General features: G+C 55.1%; 9 protein-coding genes across 9 annotated transcripts; 6 read left to right on the forward strand and 3 right to left on the reverse strand.

Annotated features, from left to right (window-relative positions):
* Positions 1-764: 764 nt before the first annotated feature.
* On the forward strand, positions 765-1,508 carry KRP23_6637 (uncharacterized protein; the record flags this gene model as incomplete). Its single annotated transcript, XM_067891852.1, has 1 exon — positions 765-1,508. The coding sequence occupies one exon, from the start codon at positions 765-767 to the stop codon at positions 1,506-1,508; it is 744 nt and encodes a 247-aa protein (XP_067746169.1).
* Positions 1,509-1,769: 261 nt separating this feature from the next.
* KRP23_6638 (Diadenosine 5',5'''-P1,P4-tetraphosphate phosphorylase 2) lies at positions 1,770-2,847 on the reverse strand (the record flags this gene model as incomplete). The annotated part of the gene is made up of 3 exons (XM_067891853.1): positions 1,770-2,198; positions 2,276-2,342; positions 2,423-2,847. 3 exons carry the CDS (start codon positions 2,845-2,847, stop codon positions 1,770-1,772), a joined length of 921 nt encoding a protein of 306 aa, XP_067746170.1.
* Positions 2,848-3,003: 156 nt separating this feature from the next.
* On the forward strand, positions 3,004-4,425 carry KRP23_6639 (Small RNA degrading nuclease 2; the record flags this gene model as incomplete). Its single annotated transcript, XM_067891854.1, has 1 exon — positions 3,004-4,425. The coding sequence occupies one exon, from the start codon at positions 3,004-3,006 to the stop codon at positions 4,423-4,425; it is 1,422 nt and encodes a 473-aa protein (XP_067746171.1).
* Positions 4,426-4,539: 114 nt separating this feature from the next.
* KRP23_6640 (Kinesin-related protein 5) lies at positions 4,540-6,915 on the reverse strand (the record flags this gene model as incomplete). Its single annotated transcript, XM_067891855.1, has 4 exons — positions 4,540-4,970; positions 5,034-5,247; positions 5,323-6,606; positions 6,676-6,915. 4 exons carry the CDS (start codon positions 6,913-6,915, stop codon positions 4,540-4,542), a joined length of 2,169 nt encoding a protein of 722 aa, XP_067746172.1.
* A 330-nt stretch (positions 6,916-7,245) lies between these two features.
* KRP23_6641 (uncharacterized protein) lies at positions 7,246-11,784 on the forward strand (the record flags this gene model as incomplete). The annotated part of the gene is made up of 1 exon (XM_067891857.1): positions 7,246-11,784. One exon carries the CDS (start codon positions 7,246-7,248, stop codon positions 11,782-11,784), a length of 4,539 nt encoding a protein of 1,512 aa, XP_067746173.1.
* Positions 11,785-12,115: 331 nt separating this feature from the next.
* KRP23_6642 (uncharacterized protein) lies at positions 12,116-12,427 on the forward strand (the record flags this gene model as incomplete). The annotated part of the gene is made up of 1 exon (XM_067891858.1): positions 12,116-12,427. One exon carries the CDS (start codon positions 12,116-12,118, stop codon positions 12,425-12,427), a length of 312 nt encoding a protein of 103 aa, XP_067746174.1.
* Positions 12,428-12,617: 190 nt separating this feature from the next.
* Positions 12,618-13,454, reverse strand: KRP23_6643 (uncharacterized protein; the record flags this gene model as incomplete). The annotated part of the gene is made up of 2 exons (XM_067891859.1): positions 12,618-12,776; positions 12,843-13,454. The coding sequence occupies 2 exons, from the start codon at positions 13,452-13,454 to the stop codon at positions 12,618-12,620; spliced, it is 771 nt and encodes a 256-aa protein (XP_067746175.1).
* A 312-nt stretch (positions 13,455-13,766) lies between these two features.
* KRP23_6644 (uncharacterized protein) lies at positions 13,767-14,536 on the forward strand (the record flags this gene model as incomplete). Its single annotated transcript, XM_067891860.1, has 2 exons — positions 13,767-14,218; positions 14,524-14,536. The coding sequence occupies 2 exons, from the start codon at positions 13,767-13,769 to the stop codon at positions 14,534-14,536; spliced, it is 465 nt and encodes a 154-aa protein (XP_067746176.1).
* An 848-nt stretch (positions 14,537-15,384) lies between these two features.
* On the forward strand, positions 15,385-16,199 carry KRP23_6645 (uncharacterized protein; the record flags this gene model as incomplete). Its single annotated transcript, XM_067891861.1, has 4 exons — positions 15,385-15,620; positions 15,685-15,728; positions 15,792-15,934; positions 16,008-16,199. 4 exons carry the CDS (start codon positions 15,385-15,387, stop codon positions 16,197-16,199), a joined length of 615 nt encoding a protein of 204 aa, XP_067746177.1.
* Between the last annotated feature and the right edge of the window lie 7 nt (positions 16,200-16,206).

A 16,206-nucleotide genomic window follows, 5' to 3' on the forward strand; every position in this document is an offset into this window, starting at 1 on the left:
GTCTCGATGGGCCTGCCGACGCCATGTAGCGCAGCTGGCGCGTGAAAGCTTGATCACCTCGGGCCTTCCCACGCCCCGGCCCAACAGCTGAGCGAGGTCGGGAGCTCAATCGTGCGCAGCACACTATCCCCTCTCGCGTCGCGTCTGCAAATGCGAGATCGCCAAAAGTGCTCAAATCGCGTGCCGAATATGGAGCCTCACTGGGGGTCCATTACCGCTGCGAATGCGGTAGAGCCCTTGAGCTGCAAGTCCACCCTTGAGGTTTTGCTTTGCCAGCCACACAGCAACAACGGGGGCAAGCGCTCTGCCAACACCGAAGCTAGCAGTTTGGGACACCCCCGGCGACAGCGTAGACATTTGAGCGCCCATTTCGACATTTACTGCCCAATTTTGATGAAAAATCATGAGAATGTCGACCCGCCCACATACAAACTCGCCGTCAGATTGGAGCTGAGTCTCTTTTTTTTGGGTCCCCCTCTCGCAGTGCCCGTCCCCTACGAATTTTGGCCAGTGGGACGCCAGCCCACAGCACAAGTGGCACTTTGCATAGCAACGCCTAAAAAAGCCAGGACATCTCCCTACTAAGTACGATCTCGCCTCCTCTATGGGCGGACTGCGCAAAAGTGGCCACACACACTCACTCCGCGATTTCCGCAGTGAAGAAAAGCGAGCACTTCTCGATTTGTCGCACGCCTCCATCGGTTTCTCCTCCTGCGCTTGGCACTAGGATTCCCGCCATGATGAACTCCCAGAGCCACGCCAACATGCACGTCGCGACGCTGCAGCCGTCGCTGTCCCCGCAGTCTGTCACGCGCCGCGCCACTGTGGCCAACGACGGCGAACTGTTCGTGCACCGCGCGTCGGGCGCCACCATCGAGCGCGCGCCCCGCGGCGACAACCAGGTGGACGTGCAGATCCTCAAGAAGCTGTCGGCCTCCGTGTCCCACTTCGAGGGCCCGCGCAGGAACCTGTCCTTCGTCGTATCCGTGGAGACATTGATCCCGGGCCGCCGCGCCTTCTCGGACGAGCGCGAGTCGTGCCAGCTCGTGGCGCGGTCCTTCGACGACTTCCGCCGCTTCCGCAAGTCGCTGCTCGCACGCGTCGGCAGCCTCCACGACCCGGTGCTTCTATTCTCAGGCCGCAGCGGCAAATGCCGGTGCGAGGGCGAGAACGGCTGCCCTTTTGACGTAACGCGCGGTTTCCTGGAGCGACTCAAGTTCACGAGGATGCCCTTCTTGAGTCTCGGTGAGAGCGAGGACGACCTCACGAAGCGCCAGCTAGAGATGGACAACTTCCTCCACATCATCTTCGCCATCCTGCACCGCATGCAGCCCGGCTCGTGGCACGCCGAGTGCCGTTTCCTGCAGGACGTCATGGCCTTCCTCGAGGTCGAAGAGTCGTTCTCGCAGCAGATGGAGCTGATGCTGCGCGCCAAGAACCGCCACATGAACCTGGACGGCTGGAAGACGCACACCCTCGAGACTTTTGGCTCGGGTATCGGCGTCTAAGTGCCAGCCTGCCTGCGGACTCTGGACCCACGGATCACGAACGAAGGGGTTCGCCGCCTTCAGAGCCCACAGAGAGGAGGCGATCCATCTCGCCTTCTACCTATTTATTTATTCGATGACGACGACGTGAAGTATTAGGATTCGGCCCTGCAGCGTGCAGGGCGACCGAGAAGCAAAAAAAGCCTCTGAACGAGTGCTACATTTATTAACACGAAAGCCAATTCCCACATCATCTCGCCTCAAAATCGTTTACAGCCTTCGCTAGGCAGGGAATGTGACTTGGCGCAGCAGCTCCATGGGCCCGCCGTGCGTCTCGAAGAAGACGCGCTGCTCGTCGTTGCGCACGAAGAAGGAACCGATGAAGCCAATCGAGTTCACTTCGATGTCGTTGAAGCTTTGCGCCTTCCTCGGGATCAGGAAGAGGAACGACGACGTCAGCAGCAAATTGTAGGCCACGGGCAGCGACGATGTCGATGAGGCAACCGCTTGCGACGTCGGGTACTCGGTGCTGTTCATTTGTTGCAGCACCTTGTTGTAGATGGCGACGAGGTTCACCGCAGCCTTTTCGCTGTCGTCGTCTTCGAGGTCAATGCGGTGGAGGAAGTGGCAGAACGGAAGCTCCGGCAGCTGAACGGTCTCGGTCGTCGAGTACGCCCGCAGCTTCTGGTCGATGAAGTGCAGCAGCGGCGGCTACGAACAAGGATATGAACAAGGACAGTGTCAGTTGCCGAGTTGCCATTCTGAGAAACGAGGTGCAATCACCGCACCATATCCAGCCCCGTGATCGCTTTCATGGACGGATAAGTCATGAGTTGCATGTGCTTATGAGGTTGACTAGAAGATACAGGACCCAATAACAACAAGCCCATCAGTTCCACCATGTCCACTCAGATCGTATCAGTGGTATCGCCTACCTGGCGCCGCTCTCAAAGCCGCAGTTAAAGAAGGCGAAGGCGTCCAAGCCTTTCATGGCCGTCCACATGGCACGGAAGTCGGCGGCGCTCAGTGGCTGCTCTTGCGGCGCGAACTCGATCGTGGGCAGCACCACGTGCTCGTCCACTACATTGAACTTGTTGAGCACGAGGTTGTGCGTGTCATGCAGCTGCGTCACGAACAGATCTTGCTCTAGGTGCTCCTTGGCGAAGGGGTCTCGGAACGTCTTGGACTGCTCCTTGCGCTCCTGGGGCTTGGGCTTAGCGTGCGCTGCATCTGCGGCCCACAGGATGTAGCGGATGCCGTGTTCCGACGCAGGCAGCAGCTCATAGCCGGCCGTGATCTTCTTGAGCGCCTGCGACTGCGTCGCGCGCTGGGTCACGTCCAGCATGCTCTTGCGCAGCATTTTGGTCCAATTAGTGTCTTCAATTCACGCTTTGTGCACCTGCTACCCAATTTCAAATTAGCCAATCCAAATCTAGCATACAGCATTTCATCCAATCACCAACATTATTGAGTCTGACTGGCCGTGAACGGCGGCATTCCGACTACAGTAGCGAGCATGGCAGCGCCGACGCCCGCGTTTGCGCCTCCGCACGTGATGCGCGCCGTGATGAAGCGCAAACGGATGCAGGAGGAGGAGGAGGATCTGGCCAGCAAGAAGCAGCGCGTACAGAAGGCCACGGTCACGGCCATCGACGTGATGAACCACCTGCTGGCGCCCGGCGGAGACGTGGGCTACGCCGTGGCGGACGCCGAGTGGGAGAAGCTGGTGCAGCTCACGCAGCAGAGCGAGCGCTTCGAAAAGCTCTTCGGCTTCCCGAAGGACGCGCCCGGATGGGTCACCACCAAGAGCAAAAAGAAGAAGACGCACCTGAAGATCGTGGCGGTGGATTGCGAAATGTGCGTCACCCAGCAGGAAGGCTCTCACGAGAGCAAGGCCAACGCGCTGTGCCGCGTGTCGGCCGTGGACGGAGAGAACATGTTGCGCAACATCATCTCGGACTTCATCGTGCACCAGCCCGAGGACGACTTCCACATAGTGGACCCCAAGACTGACATCCACGGCATCACTGCACAGCAGATCGCGAACTGCAAAATCACCATGCAGCAGGCGCAGAAGAAGATGCTCAAGTACATCAGCAGTGACACGATCGTGGTGGGCCACTCGGTCTACGGCGATTTGGCCAGTATGCGCATCAACCATCGCCGTGTGATCGACACGGCGCTCATTTTCCGGCGTAAAGACGGAAGTCCGTCCCGCGCGACGCCTGGACTGAAGGACCTGACCAAGTTCCTGCTTGGCTTTGAAATGCCTCAGGGCCACGACAGTACGGTGGATGCCCAAGCGTCGATGATGGCGGCCAAGTATGCGGCTCGACATGAAACGGGCAGGATCATCCCGTCAGCACTGGAGCTGCACGGACCTCGCACCAAAGAACCCCGTGAAGAGGCGATTCGGTTGGAGGCGAACAAGGAGTACACGGGTCCTGCGAAGCTCGTCGAGACAGCTTTCCAGCTTGGACATACCACAACAGAGGCAGCCAAACCCACAGCTGTAAACGCCCCAGTGAACGAAGCGTCCTACATCGACATGGCCGCTATGAAGAAGGAGGGCGCCGGAGAAACTGCAAGTAGGAAAAACGGCATGTCGGAGGCCATGATCGCTCGCTCCTGCCGCTTGCGCGTGCACCGAATTCCGAAGGGAATATCAAGCAGAGACATCGAGAAGTTCTTCATCGAAAACACCCAGATCGTACCTGCTGCTGTGGAGAAGATCGCATGGCTGCCGAACCAGAACCGCGGCTCGTGCAGTGTGACGTTCTCGACCAATGCTCATGCTGCTCTAGCGTTCGAGAGTGCTAAGGGCCCGAACGGCAAGACCAAGGTCACGAATGACTCCATCGGCCGTCCGCAGAAGACCATTGCTGTTGTAAACGGCATTGGAAAGACATACAAGAACGTGGCACTCGGTGTTCTTTAGATTGACCGATAAACAAGTAACGACAACTCATGACTTAGGCTTGCTGAAACCAGGGGCCAGGCTTATTTACGAGCTCGCGAGCTGCTATTTGTTTGATAAATAGAAATGCATTCTTCACGTTTCGGCAGTGGTCGGCTTGTTGCTTGGAGAAACTAGGGCCTCGGCTGTGGCTAACAACTTCTTTTTGGTCACCGCAGCACGCTTGAAGAACTTTGCGTCTTTTTCAGCCGCATATCGGCGCTGCTCGTCGATAAACTGCTGCTCTTGCTGGAGTTTGAGGATTTCTCTCCTCTCCTTTTCAAGTAGCCAATTCTGCAACTTCGTCTGCTTCTCGATGGCCTTCCGCGACAGTTCCAGCTCCTTCTCGACTGTCATAGCTGGTGCGGCTTGCACGTCATTTTTCCAGCACTCCCCGTTCCCACCGGTGTCAACACTTGACGAGCGGCCCCGAACGCGATACGTCATGTCCATCGTCGCTGCAGGCTTTGGTATCGCTACTGTCATTACTGGCGATGCGAAGGAGCTGAACGATCTGAGCTTGAGAGCTACAGCAATGAGGCCCAGTGTTAGGTTCGCGCCAAAACTTTCCGTCCAAGATGGTTACGTACGAGGTCGGGGCTTCAAAAGATTGCTGCTGCTACCAGTTCCCCTGCCACCACTGGATAGTGGAGAACGAGACGCTGATAATGGCGGGTTACTGGGAATTCCTTGGAATCCTTGAAAGAGGCGAGTATGAATCGCTTTGAGCTCCTCTTCCTCAATTTCAAAGCGGAAAAAGCGATCTGAGGCGTCTTTGAGCTGGCGTACTGTGTTTTCCAGATGCTACATGAGGCAGAATGGTGTCATTTGTTAGTACATACCCTTACATGTGAAATTATTCCACCACGGTCATGATACCTGTTTCACCTGAAACATTTGTGGGTCAACAGTAGCGGTCGGTGCTGCGCCACTTCCTCGAGATTGCTCCAAGCGTAGTTTTTCCAACTCTTTTTGCTGCTTTTCGTTCTGATGCTTTAGCTCCGTGTTCTCATGAACCAATCGGACGACCCTCGCCTTCAATCCAGTGGCAGCGTGCTCGCCATCTTCGTCGTGGTTGTCATTATTGTTGGCACTGCCACTGTCATCTTCGCCATCACTAGAATTAACGCCATTTGGTAATCGAAGTAGCCGAACGACTTCGCGCAACTGCTCCAGTTCCTCCTGCAGTTTCTCGACGTACGCAGGGTCGATCTCTCGTTGCTCATTTACACGCACCATGACCATAACTTTCTTGGCTCGATCCGCAAATTTAAGCGTCGAGATCGATTCTTCAATACAGTCCAGTGATGGCGACAGCGTGGCAATGATCTTGGTTTTCGTGTTGCCACCCAAGCTGTCTTGCAAGAGCCTTGTAAGCTTTGAGTCACGATATGGCACGTGCCCAGCACCCCCTGTCGACTTGCTCGAGAGCGCAGCGATACATCGCCCGAGCGTGTGTAAGCTCAAGTTAATATTCGTCATCTCCGAAATGTGATGCTCCTGCATTTCAGCGCCCATATTCCACTTCTCAGACCCAGCGAGATCGACGAGATTAAACTTGGACTTGAGAACTGTTCCATCCTTTCTCCTTTGCTCCAACAGAAGTTGGAAAACGCTGTGACTGCGACTACTTACTTGGTTCATATGCGTTGAGCGCACAGCACGATTCTGCTCGCCGCACTGCAACAATTGCAAGCAATCACTCACACTCCGCACGGCGTACTCGGACAATCCTTCGACGAAGATGCCGTTCTTTCGGTCTTCATGAATGTCCAATGGCGTGTTCATGTGCGTGTCTCTCAACAGGTCAAATATCTGCTCGTTGTATATTTGCACGAAGGAGCAGAAGACAGTCGCTTGGGCATCCGCCTCCATTTGCACTGTCGTCGCGAATATCTCTTTGATTGCACGGGGGATAATGCCCGCCTGGCTGTTCTGAAGTCCCGGTCGGTAGCGCGACAGATCTGTCTCGGCACCAAACATTGTGAACGACTTACCACTACCAGTCTGGCCGTAAGCAAACAGTGTCGAGTTGAAGCCCTGGAGGAACGACTGGGTGCACTCGCGCACTCGGTCGTACACTTGTTCTTGCGAGAAAGTATGATCGAAGACAGCATCGTACGAGCACTTGATGGTGGATTCAGATGTGCGCACTTCGATCGTCTGCCAATAGCAGTGGAATCGTTAGCATTGCTGTCGGTCAACTACACAAATGCCAATGTTACAACAAACCTGGTGGTCGGTCGCACGAATCGAGTGAGCTCCCGCACATCGCTCTTGCGTACTCTCGCGCTCAATCAATGGCCTGATGCGTATAAAGACCTGAATATTCTCGGAGGTTCCGCCTCGCCGACTCGCAGTAGCGGTCTTGGACTCAGAAGACGCAGTCTCCGGCTTTGATTTCTTGTCTGCCATCGTGGAGTCCACCTTGAGATCTCCTGGCGCTTTCTCTCCGAAGGGCATCGAAGGCATGACACGTTTCCTTGATGATATGAGTGTCGCTGATCCACCTCGAGCAGACTTGGCAGGTATTTGCACTGCCTCCGAGCTGATGAGCTGGCAGAAGTGCGGTACGCGCGGATCGGACCACGACTGGCCGCAAGGGCACGTGGCAGACGCGAGTTCCCGTAGCTCCGGAATGGCTGCCGCTCCACCCTCTCAACGATAAAATGGTCCGCTAATTTTACCATGTCCAGATGTAGCCATGTCCTGGAAGTTGAAGCAAAGAAGTTGCCTTTACGTGGTCCACACCATCGATACCACTGGTCTCCAGTATCGACTGGTTCACACCTCAAGTCCATCATGACCGAGGAGTACGCTTGGGACGCCGTGCTGTCGCTCGTGCGGTGGCAGCGCACGCGCCGCGGCTACGACGGGGATGCTGAACTGTTGCGCACCGGCTTCGCCTTGCTGCAGACCGATGCGTGCGAGCAGTTCGGTTCGCAGAGCGCGCTGTCCCGCGCCGAGCGCGCGTTGAATCTGCCGTGGCAGCGCGTGGCGGCCGAGGCGCTGCAGTTCGCCGTGTTCCTCGTCACCAAGGCCAAGCGCGACGAGCACCTGCGACCTCAACAGACGCGCCAGGGTTTGCGACTGCTGCAGTTGGCGCTCAGTGCTTTCGCCGTCAAGGGGAGCGACGAGCAGCTCACGACGCTACCGCTAAACTCGTGCAATCTGTTGCTGTCGGCGCTCGCTGAGACGCTGGCGACGGATCATAGCAGTGACGAGACGCTTCAGACGCTCAAGGACGTGTACAGCGTCTTCCTGTTCCTCTTTGGGCTCCCGAGTGTGCTCGCAACCAGTACGACGGCCAGTTTCCAGATGTACCGCCCGCCTACGAACGTGTTCGCAGACTTTTTGAAGAGAGCGCTGAATGCAGTGTTCAAGTCGCTGACGGAGGTGCAGAAGCAGGTGGAGAGTGACGAGAAGACGCAGCAGCAGAAACTGTACGTGGACTTGGTGCACGCCGCGCTGTTCGTGTTCCAGGAGCTGCAGAAGACGCAGACGAACAAGAAGAAAGTGTTTCTGGCCATTGCCAAGACCTCGTTGCAGGATATTGTGGCGTACCGTCATGAGCTGGTGAAGCTGCAGAAGCAGAATGTGCCGGGAGTGGAGGCGGCTACAGCCCTGCTGGATCACGTCGTGGAGGACGCGCTGTTTGATGCAGAGCACATTCGCCAGTATGATGGCGCGATGGTGCACGCAGCCATTTGGAAGAAGAAAGGTGACAATGATGCAGAGCAGACAGTAACTGATGAGCAGGAGGACAAAAAGGCAAGGAAGCGCAGAAGGACAGGTGGCGCGAAGGCATCGTCGGGGCTGGTGTCCTACCAGAAAAACCTGTTTGACGAGCTACTGAGCATGTTGTCGGACGCAGAAGTATCGCCGGAGCTGAAGGCATCCGTTGGTGGCTTCTTCGAGGTACTCGTGCGTGGGTTTGCGACCCGCATCCGTGCGGCTGCGAACACGAAAATCGAGGACACCAAAACAGACTTGAAGACAAGCCGGAAACGCGCTGCCATCGTGATTGCAACTACGTCAACCATGTACTCGCCGTTTAAGTTCTGGGCCGAGCTGTGTGCCGTGGCTTATTCAGCTTTTCAACAGAAGGCACAGAAGAACGACTTCTTACCGGTGCTGGTTACTCTCTACAACGCGCTGTTCCGAGCACTGTGCGAATGCGATGTGTATCGTGTGACGGAAGATACCGAGGAGCGTGAGCAGTTTCAAACTATGGAGAAGGTGCTCTCGTCTTTCATGGATGTGCTCAGCGTAGAGCACAGCGAGGAGGTTTCCAACAATTCTGATCGAGCTGTGGAGGAATGTGAAGCTATATCAAGTGCCGTGAGGTGTTCACCCAACCTTGTAAACTGTTGTCTTGTGCCAATCTTCGAGCTGCTTGGAGTGCAAGCTTTACGTAGCTACTCGAAAAGTGGAGAACAAAAGGATGGAGTTATTGCGGCTGCCAGTACCGCTGTTGTGGAATTGATTCACGCGTACGATTCCATGCGTCTGCTTGATGCATTTCTAAAGGCTGCATTTGCAATCCAGCGTGCCCATGAAGGCTTGTACAAGCTCTTCGCACTTCCTTTGTGTGAGACTACTCTTCGAAAAGCGTTCATGGCTCTGCCGCCAGGTCAAATGGATGTGCTATGGAACCTACTAGTGGAGCAGTTGGCGTCTTTTGCATCAACCGACGATGACATTCGCAACGCACGTGGGGTGGCGCTTGCCCGCTTGCTTTTCCAGACTTTCGTGCAAGAAATCCATGTAGTGCCTCAGAATCGCTCGAAAGTCTTGGGGCTTGTGTCACACACGCACGAAAAGTTACTGTCCTCGTTTGCAGATGAACTGGCCGAAGCTACTGGCCCATTCACATCCTATCAGCGCGAGCTCTTTTGCATATTTGGCGAATTACTGATGTTTGACTCAGTTCTGAATGCTGCTGTCCGCGAGCAAACGTTTGATCAGATGTTTGCCAAGCTTGAGGGTGATCGATTTGGTGCAGTTATGGGTCAGCTGCTGAAAACATCAACGCCAAGTGCGAAGAAGAAGAGAGGCAGCAAGCCCAAGCCAGCAGCCAGTGAATCCAACGGTGTAAGCACCAACCATGGGCTCGGTGCCGCGGGAATCGTCAAACTTTGCGTGTACTGGCTGCGGAAAATGGGCGCCTCAAGTGGCATTGCCGCGGATGCCGTCCAGGTTTCGCGAGCGGGACGAGAGCAGGTGACTGGCTTGGTTGTCGAGTATGTTATTAACTGGAGGTGCTGGGAGGTAGTAAGTTTCCATTTACCCGAGCTGATGGCGAATGCTGGCAGCGACGAGTGTGACCACTTTTTCCGCGAGATACTGAATGCCTTCATTGGTGAAGCTAATTCCGGTGCACTGGACGGCTCAGCCACCCGAACCATTAGCGATGCGGGATTTTATGAGATTTCAAGTCTTCGTAAGGTTGCACCTAGCTCATTGACTACTATGGGCAAGAAATATGTGGTTGAAGTGCAGCATGACTCGCTGGCGAGCTTGGAGAAGGCCCTGCGTTTCTTCAGCTTCTTGCTGAGACTCCCCGCTGGATATTTGAAGCCTGAAGAATGTGGAGACCTTTTGACAACCGCATTGGCTCTTTACGAAGCAATCAGAACGTCGGAGGATAACGCGGACGGGAACACAGAAGTCTGTCGTACTCTGTTGACTTGGATTCAAATCCACTTTAAAATCGTCGGAATGGAAGTGCACAAGTCGCGGGATACTCATCCAGGACTTGAGAAGCAGCTGCGCAACGGAGCGCGCTTTATCCTCTCTCAACTTGTGATTGACAGCGCTGTAAGCGTTTCACTGACGGCGGAACTGCTTGGGTACTTTTCGGACATTGGAGCCAATGCATTTGTCGGCGAACTGCTGAGCAGTACACTGAGTTGTAAGAAGAGTGCGACGAAAATCGCCCCCGAGAAGCTCAGGAGGAAACTCAAGCGCGCTGCTATTGTTGTGGAGGCGCTAGCCCAGCACCGAGGTCTCACGTCGGATGATTCTAACGAAGAGAACGAGTTTGTTGAGAGTGTGGTAGAACTTGTCACCCGGGAGAAGCTGTGCGAGACCACAAACGAGACGATGTCGTTTGAGGTGCTCAATGCACTTCTCAAATACCAGTCCGTACTACACAAGCAAGCACATAAACAGCAGAAGACGGTTGCAGAAGGCTCTGTGCTACAATTCTTGACGAAGCGTGCTGGAGGTGCTTTAGCAACTTCAATGAAGTTGATTGTAGCAACCAACAACTCAACGGGTGACATTGAGCTCCAGAACGCAGCTTGGTCGTTTTTCGCGAATTTCTGTGAAGAATACGCTTCGTTCCGCTCGTTTGTGACGCCTTTGGAGACGTATGGATGTCTGTTGGCGGTGTCATTAACACTTGTGTCGCGCAACAGCGCTGGTGCATCAAAGCAAAAGAAGGCACAACTTGCTTTGCAAGCTGTGCTGACTAACGCAAGCAAGGATGAATTCCGCCTGCTGGTCTCAACGATTGTGCAGGAACTGACAGCAAAGGAAGGCCAACGGAAGCTCGGCGCACTCCACGCCGTATGCTTACTCCTGGGCGGAGACCGAAAACTGAACGCGGCGCGCCGACTACTTCTGAACGAGCGGAAGGAAGCTATTGTTGAGGCTCTTCTCCAGAACTTTTCGCTTCAGTCGATGTGTGTATCGTCAGAGCTCATCAATGATGTTGCCCTACGCGTATGGAACATGAAGGCCTTCGTTCTGGTCTTTTGCAAGGCAGAACTCTTCACGTGGAAAACCCACGAGCTCCAGCACATTTTTACGGGCTTTCAACCTCTGGTAGCGGCGCTGTCGTGCTGGCAAGCTGGTACGAACACATATGACCCCAAAGAGCTGCATGAGCTGTGGACGCTTTCCTACACACTGCTCTTACGCATCGTACGCAACCACTTTGCGTCGTTGGTGAATGGCATCCCGCATCTTGTCCAGGCAGCCAACGGACTTTTGCAGATGCTGGTGTTGGCGTCTGGAAGCCCCGAATATGCGCCGTATTGCTCCGAATGGAGCTCAAACCTCGCGCGTCTGTACGGGTACATGAAGGAGCACGATGTTCAGCTCCGCAAACACGTCGTGTACCTTCTAATGACGTTCCTGGTGGGCGTAACCCGCGATAAGCTGGCCGTGCGTTACCAGCAGAAGTTGAGACCTGGTGTGTTTGCGCTGCTGGACGTTTGCTCGCCCTACGAAAAGGAACAACTTTTCGGGGCATTGGATTCCACTGGCAAATCACTGCTCAAGACTCTAGACACGAACTACAAGCTCACGCATCGCTACGTGGGCAAGGTCTAGGTTCTCTTGACTGATAGGCGCGGAGCAGGTGAGGATTTTGTAAGACTAAACGATTTACTTCTGATAGAGCTAAACCAGGTCCCAGCGACTTTCGCCTGTTTGTTGATTGTAGTAGTACGTGCTGCCGCTCGCTGGATCGGTGCATGGAATCCATGGTGATTCCGACGGATTTGGCCTTCTCGAAGTTGAGGGCGAGTTTCTGCGTGCCATTGACATTGACGAACTGTTGGCTGCAGCAGCACGGCGTCGTAGACCTTGCAAGGATGCCGTGGATGTAGACGATGCCGTGGATGGGCGATCGCTGTAGTAATCTCGTGCAGTCAATCGCTCCATGGTGTCTTCGAAGTCACTCCAGGAGACGGACTCGCTGGTGGCGCTGCCAGTGCGATACAACATGGCACGTGACCTGGCAATTGGCGATGTGGACAGTGATGATCCGATAGAGGACGTCGGCGAGGCTGGCGGGCTGGTTGAATACCCCGAATACACCGATCGGCGTGGGCTACTGGCACGGCCTCCCGCAACTGCAGCTGCTGCAGCCGCCGATTTGAATACAGGCTGGAGCACTTCGTCATCGCTCTCGCTGTCACTGCTAATGAGCGAAGACACATCCCCATCATTGTTGTTCGAGCGGTCTGTTTGAGCGGGGGACGCAGGGGCTGGAAGTTGCAGCCCTCGACGTTGCCCCCGAGCGGCTAGTGCATCTGCTAGCGCTACTGCAGCAGAAGAATTGGCCGGACTTCGTGCTTGGTTGGTCTTCTTTTCCACTGATGAATACATTGGTGGGAGCTGTGGTGTGCAGTGATAGGGGGGGGGGGGGGGGGGGGTCCGAGTTAGCACGGTGAGCATGCGTCATCGGTGAATACACACGGACTTCCACATACCTTTTTCGGTGCCGGCGGCGGACGAGTGAGGTCTTCAACGGTTGTAGGAGGAGGAACTCGCTCAATCAGGAATCCGGATCGAGGCGAGGTTACTGGTGTCTTGTCCGCCTGCGCACAGCAGAGTACACTAGGTGAGAACTCTCCCTTCTTCAGCTCAAGAAGGGGGTTACGTACGTGCTGCAGAAAAAGTTTAAGTGCTACGAAGAGCAAACTCCCGATATGTGCCATGGCCAAGAAGAACGGAGCTCGCAGCATGGTCCAATGTACCGTTCCGCCGTCAGGGTTGATAGCTGACTCGCGTAGTCGCGCGTTGAGTCTTGCTCCGATCGCACCGGTTAGTGCGACGAAGCTGGTGGCGTACAACGACATGTTGGCTCGTATTCTCGCAGCGAAGCAATGGCCGTGCGCGACGCTGGCGGCACCCACAAGACAGCAGCACTGACACGAACAGAGCGAAAGCTGGACGAGTGCTGCAAGCGACACACCCAAGGCCGCCATAATTGGCAGATACACGTACGACGTCGTGAGCGAGCTGGACAGGTAGGAGCCATAGAGGGCGAGCGTGAGCTGCTCGTTGGTCAGGTGATGGTCGACGATTCCTCCGATGATGAAGAATGTGCACAAGACGCAAAGAATGAAAGCCAACTGGTACACGGCGCAGATCTGCCGCCTTGTGAGTTCAAGCAGCAGCGCGAAGCCCAGTGCTGCGAGCACGAGAACGGCACCCAACAGGTCATCGATAATGTGGACTCGCCGTTGAGCCTCGCTTGAGTCGAAGGTGTTCATGCCAGTAGCAGAGGACGGTCCTGGCCGATTAAACCAAGCTCAGGATCGTAGGGAAAGAGAGCAACGCGACCCGATTATCCGTTGCAGCGTGCGACTCTCACAACTTGGTTGTCCAAGCATATAGACGAGGTGCGCGCAAGTCCTGCGTCGCCTGTTTCTTGTTAAAATAGTGCCGATAAGAACCAGCAGCTCCGCTTCGAGGACGTTTTGTCGACCAAAGATAGCGGAGCCAAGGCAGTTGAAGTGACAAACACGAAAACCTGTCGACGAAAGGTCGAGGATATCTTCGCATCTTGAGCGGTCGAGTCTGCCATGAAATCGGCAGCGTTGGTGTCTACGCTGTTAGCACAGCTGGCGTTGTTGGGCTCGGCGACGCAGTCGGAGCACGCCCTTTTCCGGCAGACAGCCCATGTTAAGCTGGCCGAAGAAGTCGAAGCTGTGACGGGGAACGATGTGGTCACTCCGATCGTGTGCGCGAGTGCCGCTGCGACAGCGTTCCTGGGGTTCCAGTGTGACTCGACGTCAAGCTCAGCAACGTCTTCGCCAGCGGTGACGGTATCTCACAGCGCGACCTACGACCTGCATGCGTTGGCCATTGGTGACTGGGGGGTCGACGTGAACCTCGGATCGTGCTGCAACGTCTATCGGAAAACGGGCACTGGGAACAAGGAGTACTACAAGGACCAGCAAGCGCAAGCAAACGTAGCGTATTTGCTGGCACTTTCGGCTAAGACCCTGCATCCGAAAGCAATCCTCAGCCACGGGTAAGGAGATAGCTGCCCTTTTCAATCAGCTCACAAGATTCTAAGGGGCTCACACTTTTCTCTTTGACAGTGACAACTTCTACTGGAACGGCCTCGGGTCAGATGATGTGAGCTACCGCTTCCTGAACTCGTTTGAGGACATGTACTCCGACCCAGCGCTGCTCGACATCAAGTGGCTCAATGTTGTGGGCAACCACGACCTCGGCGGATCCATGTTCATCTGTGGCAAGCGCGACAACCAGTTTGTCGAGTGCTCAGGAATCCCTGATTTGCTGAAGAACCTGGACGAAAAGTTCACGCGACAGAGCACGTATGTGAGCCCCAACAACGATCGTTGGAAGATGCCGGCGCGCTACTACGTGGAGCGCTTGGAAGACCCCGACTCTGGGGTTACTGTGGATGTCTTCAACATTGATACCAATGCTGCAGCTGTTCATGGCGCTCAGCAGACTTGCTGCCAGTGTTACGGCTACAAAATGGTGTCGAAAAGTACCGAGAGCTGCTCAAACGTTGCTCGTGGGGACAAGCTGTGCGCCGGAGGCGACACGGGCATGTATGACGCCTGCATGAAGCAGATCGAGGATTGGCAAGCCGACTCGCTGAAGCAACTTGCGCGAGATGCTGCCACCTCGACCGCAACGTGGAAAGTTGTCAACACGCACTACTCGCCTCACTTCCACATGGACCCGACGATGATGGCGGAGGTGAACGGTATTCTGAAGGAGGGAGGCGTCCATCTCTTCATCAACGGACACACTCACGCCGAAAGCCACGAGTTCGGAACTTTCAACACGCATTTTGTCACCAACGGAGCAGGTGGCGGTATCCAGAGCGAAAGCATTGGCGAACCTCCTCCGTACGCCACTGACATCAAATCGATTTGGCGTGGCGAGAATTCCCCGTACGGCATTTTCGAGCTTTCGTTCGCAGCCGACCAAATGAAGTTGCAATTCGTGACTTTCGATGACGACTGGGTCTTTGCCCCCCAAAAGGCGGACACAGTCAAAGGTGGAGCCAAACTGGGGCACTGCTGGCTCATTCCCAAGGACGGCTCACTCGGCGAGGAGTGCTAGGAAAAAGTTGTACTCCAAAATACACTTCAAATGATCGTACAATTATTACAGCATACAAAACCCAAGTGAAAAACACCTAAAGGAACCCGGACGATGGAGTTCCAAGAGTGCTTCTCGCTGCTTGCGACGCGGCCTGCGCACGCCCACGAACACTGCGAGGACGAGCAGCATGCAGAGGACAAACCTCGCGATGTGAATACCCCAAAACCCCTCGAACATTCGTCCCCAAAGGAGGAAAAGGAGCTTGATCAGCTGAGCTCCAAAGCATTGGTGCAGAGCTTCCACCGCCTGCAGGAGACGCGCGTACAGATCTACGCAGACTTTAAACAGTTCGTTATAATAAAGTTCATGGAGTATTTAGTGGTTTACTAATAAATTGTGCGATGACTTCAGGGGCTTCCACGTACACCAGAAGACGGAGCAGTTCCCGGCCTTCTGTGAGTCCATCGCTGCATTAACGCTGCAGCTGAGATGCTGACCATTTGTGACTGCGCGTGCAGGTTCTGGGATCACGGAGCAATTTTCAGCTGTGAGTGAGCAGATCAACCGCGTGGAGAAGCTCCTGCGGGACGAGAAGCAGCAAGTGGCGATCGCGCAGCTTCTGCGCCAAGTGCAGGAGGAGGAGAAGGAGAAGCTGCTGCTGGTAGCCTTGAGAACGCTTGGTTCTAACCACGAGGGTAAAGTTGAGACTCACTGTGTTACCATTTGTTGCTTAGACGTCCGCGGTGTTGATCGAGAAAATGCGGCTCAACGACGCGTCCAAGCAGCCGGAGCCCGATGACGCTACCATCGCGTTTTTGGAGAGATCTGTGGAGACGCTTACGACCAAGCATACTGCCTGTGTGGTCCGTATCAATGAGATTCTGGAGGATCTGCACGCTGAAAGTGCTGATCTGGAGGACGCATAAGCTTGCA

Source organism: Phytophthora ramorum, assembly GCF_020800215.1.
Source record: "Phytophthora ramorum isolate Pr-102 chromosome Unknown Phyram_PR-102_s0005, whole genome shotgun sequence".
Taxonomy (NCBI): Eukaryota; Oomycota; class Peronosporomycetes; order Peronosporales; family Peronosporaceae; genus Phytophthora; species Phytophthora ramorum.